Source organism: Papilio machaon, chromosome 5 (assembly GCF_912999745.1).
Source record: "Papilio machaon chromosome 5, ilPapMach1.1, whole genome shotgun sequence".
Taxonomy (NCBI): Eukaryota; Metazoa; Arthropoda; class Insecta; order Lepidoptera; family Papilionidae; genus Papilio; species Papilio machaon.
Window position 1 is genome coordinate 7,455,549 of NC_059990.1, and position 13,686 is coordinate 7,469,234.

General features: G+C 34.6%; 3 protein-coding genes across 4 annotated transcripts; 1 reads left to right on the plus strand and 2 right to left on the minus strand.

Moving 5' to 3' along the window:
* Positions 1-292: 292 nt before the first annotated feature.
* Positions 293-4,672, minus strand: LOC106710591 (glutamate receptor ionotropic, delta-1). Its single transcript, XM_014502683.2, has 9 exons — positions 4,578-4,672; positions 4,390-4,472; positions 3,992-4,180; positions 3,341-3,504; positions 2,953-3,122; positions 2,030-2,223; positions 1,536-1,828; positions 925-1,108; positions 293-574 (listed from the first exon to the last, which is right to left on the minus strand). Exons 1-9 carry the CDS (start codon positions 4,657-4,659, stop codon positions 293-295), a joined length of 1,641 nt encoding a protein of 546 aa, XP_014358169.2. The 5' UTR covers positions 4,660-4,672.
* Positions 4,673-6,170: 1,498 nt separating this feature from the next.
* Positions 6,171-9,742, plus strand: LOC106707370 (exosome complex component RRP45). Of its 2 annotated transcripts, none has more exons than XM_045678163.1 (7): positions 6,171-6,352; positions 6,429-6,523; positions 6,594-6,816; positions 7,279-7,496; positions 8,194-8,442; positions 8,906-9,081; positions 9,630-9,742. In XM_045678163.1, the coding sequence occupies exons 1-7, from the start codon at positions 6,287-6,289 to the stop codon at positions 9,716-9,718; spliced, it is 1,116 nt and encodes a 371-aa protein (XP_045534119.1). In that variant the 5' UTR covers positions 6,171-6,286; the 3' UTR covers positions 9,719-9,742. The 2 variants fall into 2 exon arrangements, with proteins under 2 accessions (XP_045534119.1, XP_045534118.1); XM_045678162.1 differs by having other exon boundaries at positions 6,172-6,352; positions 9,627-9,742.
* Positions 9,743-10,322: 580 nt separating this feature from the next.
* Positions 10,323-13,674, minus strand: LOC106710621 (histone deacetylase complex subunit SAP30 homolog). Its single transcript, XM_014502736.2, has 3 exons — positions 12,846-13,674; positions 10,676-10,894; positions 10,323-10,566 (listed from the first exon to the last, which is right to left on the minus strand). Exons 1-3 carry the CDS (start codon positions 13,038-13,040, stop codon positions 10,438-10,440), a joined length of 543 nt encoding a protein of 180 aa, XP_014358222.1. The 5' UTR covers positions 13,041-13,674; the 3' UTR covers positions 10,323-10,437.
* Positions 13,675-13,686: the final 12 nt, after the last annotated feature.

Consider the following 13,686-nt stretch of genomic DNA (forward strand, 5'->3'; position numbering starts at 1 on the left):
TAACAAAATCCTCGGCTTGTTGATTCAAACTTTTCATAACAATTATAGATATTGCAACTTTTCTAATTTACCTACTAAATCTTAATAAAAATTACTCTAAATGGTTAATAAAATAACATTATAACTCTTTTAATCATAGATTTTTAATCAAGATACCTAATCTGGACCACAAAAGTGAGACGAAATTCCCTCAGTGTTGTCATTTACAAAACAAAATTACGACGAATCTATTTACGAATAGGCAACAAACTTGTATGTAGATATATGGTCTATATTTTTAATATTTAACAATTCACTGATAAAGAAAAGCAGAAGGAGTGCGAACAGGTATAAGCCTCGTCCCACCATTAGCAGTATCGAAAACGCAATATTCCCTTCCGTTTATTACTTTCCTTTGCGTCCTGTCAGTTATCTTGTATTGAGGTTTCCCGCCAAAAAGCGAATCGTAAGGAGGCGGTCGACTGTCATCGTAGCTATGTTCAACAAACCTTACTCTGGATTTCTTCCTTTTTCTTTTATTGTCCTTGTCTTTGTTGCTATTTGCATTCATACATTTCGATCGCTTGATGAATACCTGAAAATTAAAACCCTTTTAAAAGTAGCTAAATAGGTGTATGTAACTAAAGTGCCATTACATGGCAACACTTAAGCATTTTGCTCTGACATTGGTTAACTTTCTGTTTTACTACGTCTATCGGTGCCGTCCCAGACGGACTTATATTGTTCAGATTGATAAAGTGCTCAAGAATGACGGTGTTAAAGCACCCGAAACCGACGTGCATCTATACATAGATGTATGAATGTAGAAGAAGCGAGAAAGGTGTGTCAGAGCCGCGCCAAATCGAGGTCCGTGGTCTCTACTGGTTTTTACTGTTAGAATGCGAAATTCAATTGTCAAACCATAAATAATGTTTAAAACAACACCTCTCCTATGAATACAGCGGTCGCGGTCGCCAGTCCGATCGCCATTATAATATATGTCATCATAAGGTCGCTGTTGCTGAGCTGGCGGTCCTTCGACTGCAAGTCAAGGGGACATATTTTGGTTGACGGCAGGTCGCGGTGCTGCAGATAGTTCACTATACCAGCTTTCAATAGATCCCTAATTCTAGAACAAAAACAAATTTACTAACCATGCTGAAGATTTTCTTTATTTTAAACTGAATATACTACCTGCTAATTATTAAAAACGCAGTATAGATTTAAGCCTTTTTTATGGACCTACGAAAGGACGTGAAAATTTTTTAGGCTTCCGTCACACTGTCTGGACGCAGAAGAGTAGTTTTAACGACAGATGTAGTAAATAATTTACAAAATCTACCAGTACGATATTAGGTCTGCTGAGCGTATCATCTTAATGTCTAGTAAGCACTATGCCAGTACACTAGGATAGTAGCGCTCAAAGTCAGCGGTGGCAAACAACTGGCAATAACTGGCGCTAGTGATTCAAGACAGTCCATTTCAGACCACTCCTACTGTCCTACTACACTGGCATAATGTAAACCAGGCATCAACGTAGTCCATCAAATACTTACACAGTATCGAAGAGTACCTTCAAGGTCGTATTATTAGGATAAGCGAATGCTCTTTGTTTCTTCATGAAGAACTGTGGTGCGACAACATAGGTGCATCTGTCGCCTTCATTTACACCCTCTCTAGCTTTCTTCAGGTAGTCTCCGTACATTAAATGGTCTATCGCTGTCTGCTCCTTCACCAGAACTGCTCCAGCGCGCACGATAGGAAGGTAATCTTCGTCTTTGCTCACCGAACGAAACTGTGCTCGACCATTCGATACCATTTTGTTTAGATAATATAGTTCTTCGTCGGGCTGTGGAAATACACAAGTTAATTTATTTCTGCCTACTTTACATTTCAGTGGTCTACAATGACGATATTTTAAAACAAAGCTTGCAGTAATTTCAAGTTGACCATTTATTCTTAAAACCTATTGGAGATCATGTAAATTTCTACTATAAAGCTTAATTACTTCCAAATGTTATATCTAACTAGATACAAAAAAATCGTATACGTTTTTTATAGTATACTGCACAGCGCCTCCCTCAGCAGCGATCCATCGATAGCTCTTCTTGTACAGATCCTTAGGACTTTCAATGTCCAAGGTGAACTTGGAAAGTGTCAGAAAAGCCGTCAGATTAGCTGTGTAGAACGCAGACAGCAGTATTATGAATATCCACCAAGTTGCAAATAGGACACGGGTTGTATCTATAATCGAACAAAAAACGAAAATTAGATAAATCGTGGGTTTGAAGGTTAAAGTCATTTGCAATAAGAAAATGTGTCTACCAAGTTACCTTACCTATAATTGAAGAAAACTAGTCCACCAGACCTTTAATAGCCAAATATCATGGCGAAAAGGTATTTACGTATTACTTAGCAAAGCCTACATTGTACGCGTCATGTAATAAGCTTGTATATTGCGTAATGTGTTTAAAAATTTTACATCGAAAACTGGGTAAGTACGTTTACATGTCACAGCTAGGGAAGGCCCACAAATGATCATTACGGCAACTCATATATTTTGGAATTATAAATGTAAGCTTAAACACAAGTTATAACAAAAATAAATAGTTAGGTGTAGATACAAATGGTAAGGCGTGACCGGAGTGTGATTAACGACGACCGCAATCAAATACGATAATATCAAACGGAATGACTAGAATTATGGAAAAATAGATATTGGTTTTTCATTTGAACAAAGCAACTAGTTGAGCAATGCCATTCTTATTTCTGCTACTTTAACAACGTAACAAAAGAATGAACGAAGAACAAACGTAAACAAAAGAAGAAGTCGAACTACATTTGCATTTGCTTTGTAGGTCGCAATTTCCTCTCATGAAAAACGACTCTTCGATGTTGCCCTATTTTTTTCTTTGTTCATTAGTTCCATTTAAATAGATGACATTAAAATTACATACACGTTGTTATACTTACTAGCCTCCGGTGACAAACTAGTTCCTTGCTTGATGTAGGATCCATACACGAACCAAACACTCTCTGACAGATTTATGGGTCGCTCTTTATCTCGAACTAATTTGGACCTTATGCGTGTCAGAAATGTTATGCAAGGTCCATAGCATACTACTGCTACTAGAATAAGGTACCTGATAAATAAATATTATTAAATAAGAAATGTGGTTGGTAAAAAACTATTACCGACACTAGAATCTAACGTAATGTAGGTAAATATATCTATAAAAGATATAATTTTATGACGTCACGGTATTCCTGTACACATTCCTTATTAAACATCACCTCGGTTGTTCAACTGACACTCTCTTCGTGCATCGTGTCCTCATTGCAAATCTTACCCTCAACTTACCAGACATATGTTTCGAATGGAGCGAGCAAGCCCGAGCCGGCGGCAGATTCCTTGGGTCGTTTCAGCATCATCATCCACACGCCTTCATCCAAATCATTAGAGAACGTAGCCTTTTTATTGAACTTTACCAGTCGGGTAAGAAATGCTGCCGCCATGTCTATCTTCTAATAAACAATTAACGTTGTACTTTGGACATTTGTAGGTTAGTTTTTGCTAAAAACATTTAGCTGATATTTGTTCACTATAAGGATAAATTATTTTTCTTTGTAACTGTTTTTATTGCTGTGAGCTACTGCTTCCTATAATGCTATTTTAGTTTTCTTTTTTTTGTGTCATTCCCTTAATCAAAAGATAGATCAAAAGATATCGAATAGAATCAAAAGATAGGACGTCTTTAGTCCTTTGAGTTGAGGAGTTAGACCCTTGTCATGTTCGTAATGTAATTTAAGATCAGAGAAAATGGTCACTAATTTAATGCTAACATTTAAGGATATGAAAATGTTAGTTCCCATAAAGACTAACTATAAGTTCAGTATAAAAATTCTACAATAAACGATTGTTTTAGTAACAAATAAATACATCTAAATGCCGCAGTAAAACAAGCAAAGTACAGTTATGTCGCAAAAATGATAAAATATTAAAGTTTCTTACACTACTATTAACAAGATTGATCAGAGAACTTTCTGGCCTGACGCCGCCGAATTCGTAATTGTTCTCCGGGACCACAACCTCGAAAGTGAAATTAAACTTTTGTCGCAAAATTTCCACGATAGCGAACGCGACTCCATGGCCCGTGATCGTTCCATTGCTTTCTTTCTTCGTCCAGCTTAATGGATAATTCTAGAATCACAGCCGACTTAAGTATTTCTTACAAGATAACTAGAAGAACTATTAATTAACTGAAAATGTTAAGTAAGTGAGGAAAAATCTTTCATTAACAAGTGTTGTAGATGGTAATGCAAGTTTGAAGAATGTAATTTTTCCTATGGACCTTATAAATAGTCAATAATAAATTTAATTGCTGTGTGAAGTACGATAATGTTACTTACATCATAAGTTCCAATTCTTAACAATTTTCCGTTAAGGTCGTGGGACAGACTCATTTCATTTTGCTTGTATGACGAACGAGACCCTGTTAAAATATTTATTCATGAATTTGAATTTCGACTGACATTATAATTCGAAAATTACCGCCATAATTGTAATATTTAAGCGCAATAAACTAGTAAAAAACTACCAGTTAGCGGTTCGTTGTATGTATTTTCGCAAAAGCTTGCATTGCATACTGCTGAAAATATAAGATCGATGCCGGAAGCCATGGCATTATAACATCTGTGATATGTAAACTTGGCTACTGGCCTAGTGAATGGTCAACGTGCCTAGCATCGACTGAAAGCAAAGCGAGGATGCGCCTTGACACAACATACGTGACCGCCCCTATAGTGTTATGATTAATATACGTTGGAAAGTATGGACATTCACATAACAGATTTATCACTTATTTAAAACTAAGATTCAAAAATATGAAAGTGGTAATCCTAAGTATGGCAATACATAGTAATTCAACATGATACTCTTTCTAGCTATAAGCTTTTTGAAAAGGGAAAAAAGAATAATTCAAATGTCCACAACTAAAAATTATACTCAATTTTAAAGCAAATATGAACAATATCGCAGGTTGTAATCATTTGTTAAAATTTAAGAACTATGGTGCCTTGTCGAAGGAGCAATTTTCAGTCCTTCTTCTCTTGTGCCATCCTCTATCCTTTAAGTATCTAAAAACGTAAATCATACAAAATGTTACTAAAATTAATTGAAAGTCTTATCCATATTTTTCTTTTCTCATTAATATTCTTTATTGGGGTGACAGCATGGCAGTTTGGGTAAATTATTGTCATTGGTTGTAACAACAGTAGCCGGTATGGTTATGTAAAGTTGTTCATCCATTACCGTGGCAAATAGGAGGCAATCATACATATTGGTTTTCTGTATATTTACATCAAACTTTAAACGACTTTTAGTATTGCATGCACTATATCGGATATTAGTGTCCCTTTTTGATGAGACTGAAAGATTAGTGGAAAAATACTAAGTATAATGGAGCAATTTTCATCGTCATTACTGATTTGTAACCGATTGAGGCTGATGTTTTAATTAAATAGCGGAATTTTGCCGGAGGTCTAATTTTAGTCCATGTTCCCATCCCACCCTTTTCTTATCAGGAATGATAGGAAGGCGAATTGGATTTGAGGAAGAAGCAGCATAGAAAGGAAAAATGTCCTCTTTCTGTCCCGCCTTGGTCGATTAAATACAGGCAAGGCAATTGCATATGTCTATAGGCAGCGGTCGCTTTGTTATTTCTGCGTATTCAGGTCCGCTAGCTTGTTTGCCACCTTATAACAAAAAAAATAGGAATAAATTAAAAAAAGAATAAAACTGATATTAAAACATCCACATTCACAATCTACTGTATTGTATTGTAGTCGAAATTCCTGCCTCTTCCAACCTTCTCAATTTATCTTAAATATCTCAATAATTAACTACGAGCTAGATAGATCTAGCGAAAATCGATTTGATGATTGTGATATTTCTCAACATATTTTAGTGGGTACCTCTACAATAATTTTACACAAGTATAAAAACTAAGTGGTCTTTGAAATCATTATAAATATTATTTATTTGTTACATATAAGTTTATTAATGTAATAATTGCTTTTTAAATTACAAAATTTGAATCTAAAAATTAAATCACGATTAAAGTGGATTTAAGGAAAAAGTTTCTAAACGACACATTTTTCTATATTTCAGAACTGACTCAAGACAAGATTCAAAAAGTCAAAACAAACATCTAACCTAACATTTAAAAAGCTTTATACCTATTTCTCGGTTTTAAAAAAAGAATTTGCTATTTCTTAAACTGCAAGAATATACTTACTTTAAATAATAATGAGGGACGTATACATATCGCACTGTGAAAAAGATTTTTTGCAAAAAATTGTAACAGGGGGTCGTGTAAGTGTGTAATATTACGAAGTGTTTTTCTTTTGAGTTCCATAATTTTTATTGCATTTCCCCCTTCTGGTTTCAGCGATTAGATGGCAGAAATTACAATGAAAGTCGTAAACTTAACATTTCTTTTGGATCTGAGTATGGAAGTTGTATAGTTTCTTTGGGAGAAACAAAGTAAGTTTTTTATTCAACAGCAAAAACAAAATTGAAACATAAAGTGGGTACTAATAATAATAAGTTTCAGAGTATTGTCTCAGGTGTCTTGTGAAGTTGTGCAGCCAAAACAAATCAGGCCAAATGAGGGAATTTTGTTTATAAATGTTGAAATAACTCCAATTGCGGGTCAACAGTTTGAAGCAAATCGTCAAACAGATCTTACTGTGTATCTGAACCGACTTTTAGAAAAATGTTACAAAGATTCTAAGTGTATTGATCTCGAGTCTTTGTGTATTGTTGTTGAAGAAAAGGTGCTTTCTGTTTATTACTAATTATTTACATACTACATTGTACATCATCTTTCAAATAGCTAAAGAGACACAATCATAAATTCCAACATATTTTATTTTTATATTCATTGTGTTAATATTTTAACACAATGATTGAATTACTAATATTGCATAAACTGTGCATACTTAGACTGAAATTTAACTTTACACACTTTTAGCAATACTTCTTTAGGTGCCACTAAAGTACAGAAGTTCAGTTGGAGTTATTAAATTAATTAGATGTAATATGTATATAATGTTACTTTAATAAACTTTATTTATATGTGAAGAAAAACTTTGAAACATTTCAAGGAAATTGGGCAAATGGATGAATGTGGAATTTGACACTTAAAGATAATGTATAGAGTGCATAAAGCTAATTTAAAACGAAAAAAAAATTTTTTGGGAAACCACTAAAATGCTTAAATATTTAATAATCTGCAGGTATGGTCACTAAGAGTGGATTTAAAAGTACTTAATCATGAAGGCAACTTAATAGAATGTGCAAGTATAGCAACATTGACTTCATTGGCACATTTCAAAAGGCCAGATGTAACACGGAGTGGTGATAAAGTTATCATACACACATTGGCAGAAAAGGATCCTATACCAACTGTACTGTATCACTACCCTGTCTGTTTGACATTTGCTATATTTAATGAGTGAGTATGTTTTTTAAAAGAATAGTTTTAGATATCAAACAATAATAACAGACGTGGGGGCCTTCAAGAGTAGTGAATAGGTATTTACAAAGCTGGCGCATACCTTCTTTAGACCACATCATCATTTCATCGGGTGGGATTGTGGCCAAGCGCTAGATTTTTCAATATAAAAATATTTTTCAAGTATAAGAAGACAACCCTTGTGTTGGTCACCAAATAACTGTATTGTATATAGCCTTTATGTTTTAAGAATGATGTTATTTTTAAGAATTAATTTCCAATCTTACTAATGCAAATACTTGAATGTATGGATGGATGTTTGATACAAGGTATCTCCAGAACAGGTCAATGGATCTCGATGAATTTTTAAATAGATGTAAAACTTAGTCTGAAAGAACACATAGGCTATTAATTAAGTATTTTTAATTAATTCAGTGCGGACAAAGTCGCGGCCGTCACTGAGAATTTTGTAGTACTCCAACCCCTTCAATATACAGTCAAACCTGGATAAGCAAGAAACCTCTATAGTCCGGTACGGACTCACAACCTATATTAAGTAAAACACTTTGGTTAAGGAGCGAGATAGTGGTTGGACTCTCACTTATCCAGGTTCGACTGTACAATACAACAACTTTATAGTATTTCGATGAAGCAGATATTGTTTCTATTAGACTCATAAACATAATTTTATTTTCAGTCTTCTCATATCAGATCCAAATTTCCTTGAGGAGTCAGTTTGTATGAGTAACATGGATGAAGGTGGTAACAGAGGTGGTATCCTTGTTGTTGGCATGAACCAGTACAAAGAGTTATGTTTGCTTGACCTAACCGGAGCTGCTATTGAAAATTCTAATATTGTGCATAGAGCTTTGTTAGTTGCGGCAGATAGATGTAAGGAACTTGTAGATTTGGTGAAAAGTACCATTGTCGATGATGATACTGCCAGGTAATCTATATATATAAAAGAAAGTGGTGTTAGTTACACTATTTATAACTCAAGAACGGCTGAATCAATTTGACTGAAAATTGGTGGGCAGGTAGCTTAGAACCAGGAAACGGACATAGGATAATTTTTACCCCATTTTCTATTTTTTATTCCGCGCGGACGGAGTCGCGGGTAAAAGCTAGTGAAAAATAAATGTTTTCTTCCAATTTTCCAAATCAAAGATTATAAATACATGAAATCTTTGACATATTACAAGCCATTAATATTTCATTGGAAATTATTTTATAATTTTAAAATTAATTGTGTTTAGTCACTTTCAGGGCATATTTTGAAAACTGCATTTTCTTGATTAATTTTTAGTGAAATTTTTTGTTTGCACTAAGACATTATTTTGAATTACTTAGACTTTTGTAATGTAGGCTTGGTTTAGTCGGTACATGTAAAAAATTTGTTCAAATTACAGACAAAAGAGAGTGAAGAAAAATTTCTCAGATATAATAACAACAGAGCATATGCTGTCATTGAATAAAAAGGACTTGAGCATTTGTCTTAAAAACTATCATGTTGAAGACATTAAAAGTCCACAGGACGAAGAAATGGAGGATGAAGATGTGAAACCGGAACCAAGCAAATATGACGGTAAGTTTGATATTTAAATAAAGCTTTACACAACAATAGTTCTTTTTACATTTTTGGTATAGGTATGTTATCATCAGTGTATTTCTAATGTTATACGCCGATAAGAACAATTTTCAATAACAATACAAAAATCTAAATAATTAATTAAAAGAAAGTGAAAGTTTCTCAGTGGTAGACACCAGCAAAAACAATATCAGTTGCACGAATTGGCCTCGCCTAGTGAAATACCACGACCTCATAGAAGATAGACGTGAAGTGGAATTAAGTAATTCCTCTTTCCCTTCCCACCCCTTTTCTTATAAGGAAAGGATGGGAAGGGGAGGTGGATTTGATGGAGGACGAGATGCATAGGAAGGTTAGTCTCTTTTTGTGCGTCTCCTTCGTCGATTGGGGTTAGGCAACGCATCTGCAATTACGAATGTATGGGCAGCGGTCGCTTCGCCATTTCATGTGGCCGCTTGCTTGTTTGCCACCTTGTAATATAAAAAAGTGATCTTGTTAAAATAAACTATCATTAAAAAAACTAATAATAAATTATTTTCCAGTAGTACCATCACTACCACAGACTGCTGAAATTGTTGTTCAAAAAGGAGCTTCAACATGGATAGAAATATCTTCAGGTTCAGAGGAAGATTAACCAACATAGTTTTGATAAATAAAATGTAACAAATATTACATTTTAGTGTTTAATTAATGTCTTAACACTATACATTTTTTTTCATATTAACATTATCCTCATCAATTTATAATCATAACATTTTAATTGTTAATATTGAAGTATCAATATTTAACTAAATGGAGACCAAATATTAATAGATACATTGACCAATTCAATGAAAACAGTTACATCTCGATCTCTTAATAATTTTATTTACTTTAGATGGGTGTGCTAGTGTTCAAACAAAAGTTTAAAAAAATTCATTTATTTACAATATAGAATAAACATGTATACAGGGCTATTTAACATAAGTTCATGTAAATAAACCAAAAAAAATGGTTTTGTTTTGCATTCAAAAAATTGATTAGTAAAAGATATTTACAAAAATTAAAGCAGCAAAAAAATTACATGAGTAATTTTCATCTTTATTTCAATTTTATTTCATTCATAAATATTTCATTTGAATTTCTTACAAATAGTAATGTCATTTGAGGTTTTATTCACAACGAAAAACATTTTGGCAAACATAGTTTTTTAATTCATTGAATATTTTATAATATAAAAAGGATTATCAATAGCTTGTGTACATGATATTTGGAAGTTATTTTCAACTACATATTATAAAATATTGATTGAAATGACTGGAAGATAAACAAACTACAGCTATAGTTAAAATATAATTGTTCATTCACACATATTTACACTGAATCTGAATTGATTCCATTTTTCTGATCCAATTTATTACCATTTGTCTTCACCATATAAATAAAATAAGTCATTATTTCTTTCTCATTTACGGGGAGTGATTTGAAGTGTTTCTGGATAGCCTGGAATAATAAAAAAAATATTTATTACATTTTTTAAAAAGAATACTTTATAAATAACTGCTGATTGTGACAGCAAGCAAACAGCTGTTTGTCAAATGTAGACACTTACATCAGCTAATTGAGCTTTATTTAACCCTGGCCTTGTTGGGACCTTGTAATGTCTTTTGTATCGCCTCAGTGTATTCACTTGGAGCTGATACCAGTCAATCTCTGGACAATCCATGTCTGCTTCATTGCTATCATCTTCAGAGTCTTTAGGCCTCCTTTGTTTTGTTCTTGCACATTGTATCATATTTTTGTGGTAATCGCAAATATAAGTATGCCTTGCCTGAAAATTACAAGTAAAATTTATGGTAATTGTAAACAAATATGGGCCTTTTGTGTTGAAGCTTTAGTTTTTTTTAGAATTGAATATGCTTACAAATTAATACTAGTGATGCAACGGATGTCTGTTTCCGTTTCCGCAAGTGCGGAAGTTCCGCGTGCTTTTCAACATCCGTTTCTGCTTCTGTTTCCGCAACTTTTATAACGGAGATAAAACGGAACTTTACGACAGATGAGAGATCCAAATGAGCGGCGCGAGACGCGCAGTCCGTGTGCGGCCTTTCGGCACTTGTCGCATTTGTTTGTTTACGTACTTTTTCGTGAATTTAACCGCGTAATATTTTCTGCTGCTGTTTGAAACAATCAGTTTCTCTTGCTGGAGTTAACTGTCTAGTTGTTGTCCATGTAAAATTTGACAACTGGCAAAATGTGACTATTTCATATTACGAGTTATTAAATGTACTTTTGAATAAGTGATAACCATGTAATATATCATCATCATTATTATCATCAGCTCACTATACATTCCCACTGAGGGGCTCGGAGCCTACCCCAAATTAGGGGTGACTAGGCCATAGTCAACCACACAGGCCCAGAGCGGGTTGACTTCACACATATCATTGAATTTTTTCTCAGATATGTGCAGGCAGCATCACTATGGTTTCCTTCACCGTAAGAATGTCGGATAAATGTATATATGTAAATCGAAAAACACATTGGTACATGGCGGGATACGAACCCAGCCCCTGCAGATTGCAAGTCAAGTGCCACTAGCCACCCTAATAATTATATATTTTGCTAATGTAGATTTGGTGCATTTGATACTAACACATTCACTGTTTACAAAATAAAAAAGGTAACAGCTGGGAGCCAAAACTTTTTACGGTTAATTTTAGGCTGGTTTTACAGTCACGCCGCTAGACGCGCCGTTGGACAGCGCGCTGTTGGACAGCGCGCGTTTGAACAGCGGTGCACCAAAAACGACATTAGTACGGCGCGTTTCGCTGCTGTGAGACAGTCGTGTACAAACAGATACAAAATGAACGGCAATGCGGTTAGAGTACTGGCTATTTACTTTTTATGGAAAAAAAGGCAACAAAAACGTCGAAGAACAGTAGGTGTTGATCCTTATAACGCTACAAGGTTACTGAGAGGCGAACACGTAACATCTTTCTCTGATTTACGAGAAAATAGTTATACATTTTATAAATATTTTGTACACAACAGTACCTAACGGCACGTCTCAACGGCGTGAGACTAAAACGCACAATGGCCGTAGAAGCGCACGAGCGGCGCGCGCTTCGACCGCGCCGCGCGAATAGGACGCGTTCAACGAACGGCGCTGCTCAAGCGCGCGAATTTGAAACGCTACTAATACCCCAATACATATCCGAGCGCGCGCGCTCCGACGGCGCTGCCGAAACGCGTGACTGTAAAACCAGCCTTATTATTTAATAATATTTTTATTTTTAAGTTTTAATATTTAAAAGCCTCCGTTTGTCAACACGTATTTTAACTTATTGCAGCACAGTAAAAATACATACATTGTAGGCTAAAGGACACCGATATTCAATGCCTTAATAAATTAAAAACGAATACAAACTGTTTTTATCAAAAACAAAAAAATTGTAAATATGTTTTTTTTTCATATTATTTACACTTCTGTTTCCGCATCCGCTTCCGTTTCTGTTTCTGCTAAAATTTATTTTTGACATCTGTTTCCGTTTCTGGTTCCGCTAAGACACTTCCGTTGCATCACTAATTAATACCTACACTTATTAATATACCTCTGTCCTATATCACTACTACACATCAGATTGAGGAAAAAGACTGCATATTTGTAATTTTACACCATCTGCTTATCTTTTCCTTCAGGCTATATAGAATCTAGTATAATTGTATATATGTACCTAGGTTCTAAGGCATGTCTAGCAAATATTTAAATGTATACTAACTTGATGATCAATGTTAAGTTTGAGCCTTCTTTGAGCCACTGTCTTTTGTACGCGCTTGCTGTACGAGGCGTTGCCAGCAGGTCGCCTACAGCGATCACCGTCATCCACAAGGCAACATATTTGATCTGAATTGCCTCTAGAATCTTCTTCTCCTGTACTAAACCCGTTGTTCATTTGATACTCGCGTTGAATCATATATAACAGATAGATTAAACTTCCTCAGCAGACCTCGCACTTGGCGACGATAAACAGACGACGTATTCACAAAGCCCCGCAACAATTGAGGTTATGGAACGTAATAACACTGATCATTTTCACGAAACTAAATAACTAATAACACACTAACAATGTCCGGTTAATAAAGTTTCACGCTGTATTCATCAAATAACATTCAAAAATGTAATCATTGCACATTAGTCAAATTAAAAGTCTATTGGTATTCACAGTAGCCTACTAATGAGAGTATTTTGTATGTGCTTTACGATTCCAGGTTTTCACTTAAAATTTAGATTGCCTTCAAATATAACTTATAGAAATGGTTCTACGATGGAAACTATAATACTTCCAATATATTATTACAATTATATTTCACCGATCGCCATTCGAGTAGACGTCCCGTCACCTTACTCAACGTCAATGCTGTACTGCTGATATTGTGGTAGTACAGCGCACACTTGCAAACGAGTGTACAATACAAACGTGAAGTCTTTCAACTACGCTTTCGTAAAAACACTGCATGTTGTGAATGATTGTGTGCGTGTTCAGAGATGCAATGTGTAGGACATCGTAGCTATAGTTAAGTATAAACAAAAAATAAAGCGAACTCAAAGTCGATGATTGG

What these genes read in the sequence shown, in the direction of transcription:
- LOC106710591 (XM_014502683.2), bottom strand. Translation starts at nt 4,659, where the DNA reads ATGGCTTCCGGCATCGATCTTATATTTTCAGCAGTATGCAATGCAAGC. An exon ending in TAGTTTGTCACCGGAGGCTA is followed by an intron (nt 2,224 to 2,952) that starts GTAAGTATAACA and finishes GTTCGATTATAG; the next exon opens with ATACAACCCGTGTCCTATTT. An exon ending in TGCAGTATACTATAAAAAAC is followed by an intron (nt 1,829 to 2,029) that starts GTATACGATTTT and finishes GTATTTCCACAG; the next exon opens with CCCGACGAAGAACTATATTA.
- LOC106707370 (XM_045678162.1), top strand. Translation starts at nt 6,287, where the DNA reads ATGAGGGACGTATACATATCGCACTGTGAAAAAGATTTTTTGCAAAAA. An exon ending in GTATTGTTGTTGAAGAAAAG is followed by an intron (nt 6,817 to 7,278) that starts GTGCTTTCTGTT and finishes AATAATCTGCAG; the next exon opens with GTATGGTCACTAAGAGTGGA. An exon ending in GTCGATGATGATACTGCCAG is followed by an intron (nt 8,443 to 8,905) that starts GTAATCTATATA and finishes TTCAAATTACAG; the next exon opens with ACAAAAGAGAGTGAAGAAAA.
- LOC106710621 (XM_014502736.2), bottom strand. Translation starts at nt 13,040, where the DNA reads ATGATTCAACGCGAGTATCAAATGAACAACGGGTTTAGTACAGGAGAA. An exon ending in AACTTAACATTGATCATCAA is followed by an intron (nt 10,895 to 12,845) that starts GTTAGTATACAT and finishes TGTAATTTTCAG; the next exon opens with GCAAGGCATACTTATATTTG. An exon ending in ATAAAGCTCAATTAGCTGAT is followed by an intron (nt 10,567 to 10,675) that starts GTAAGTGTCTAC and finishes TTATTATTCCAG; the next exon opens with GCTATCCAGAAACACTTCAA.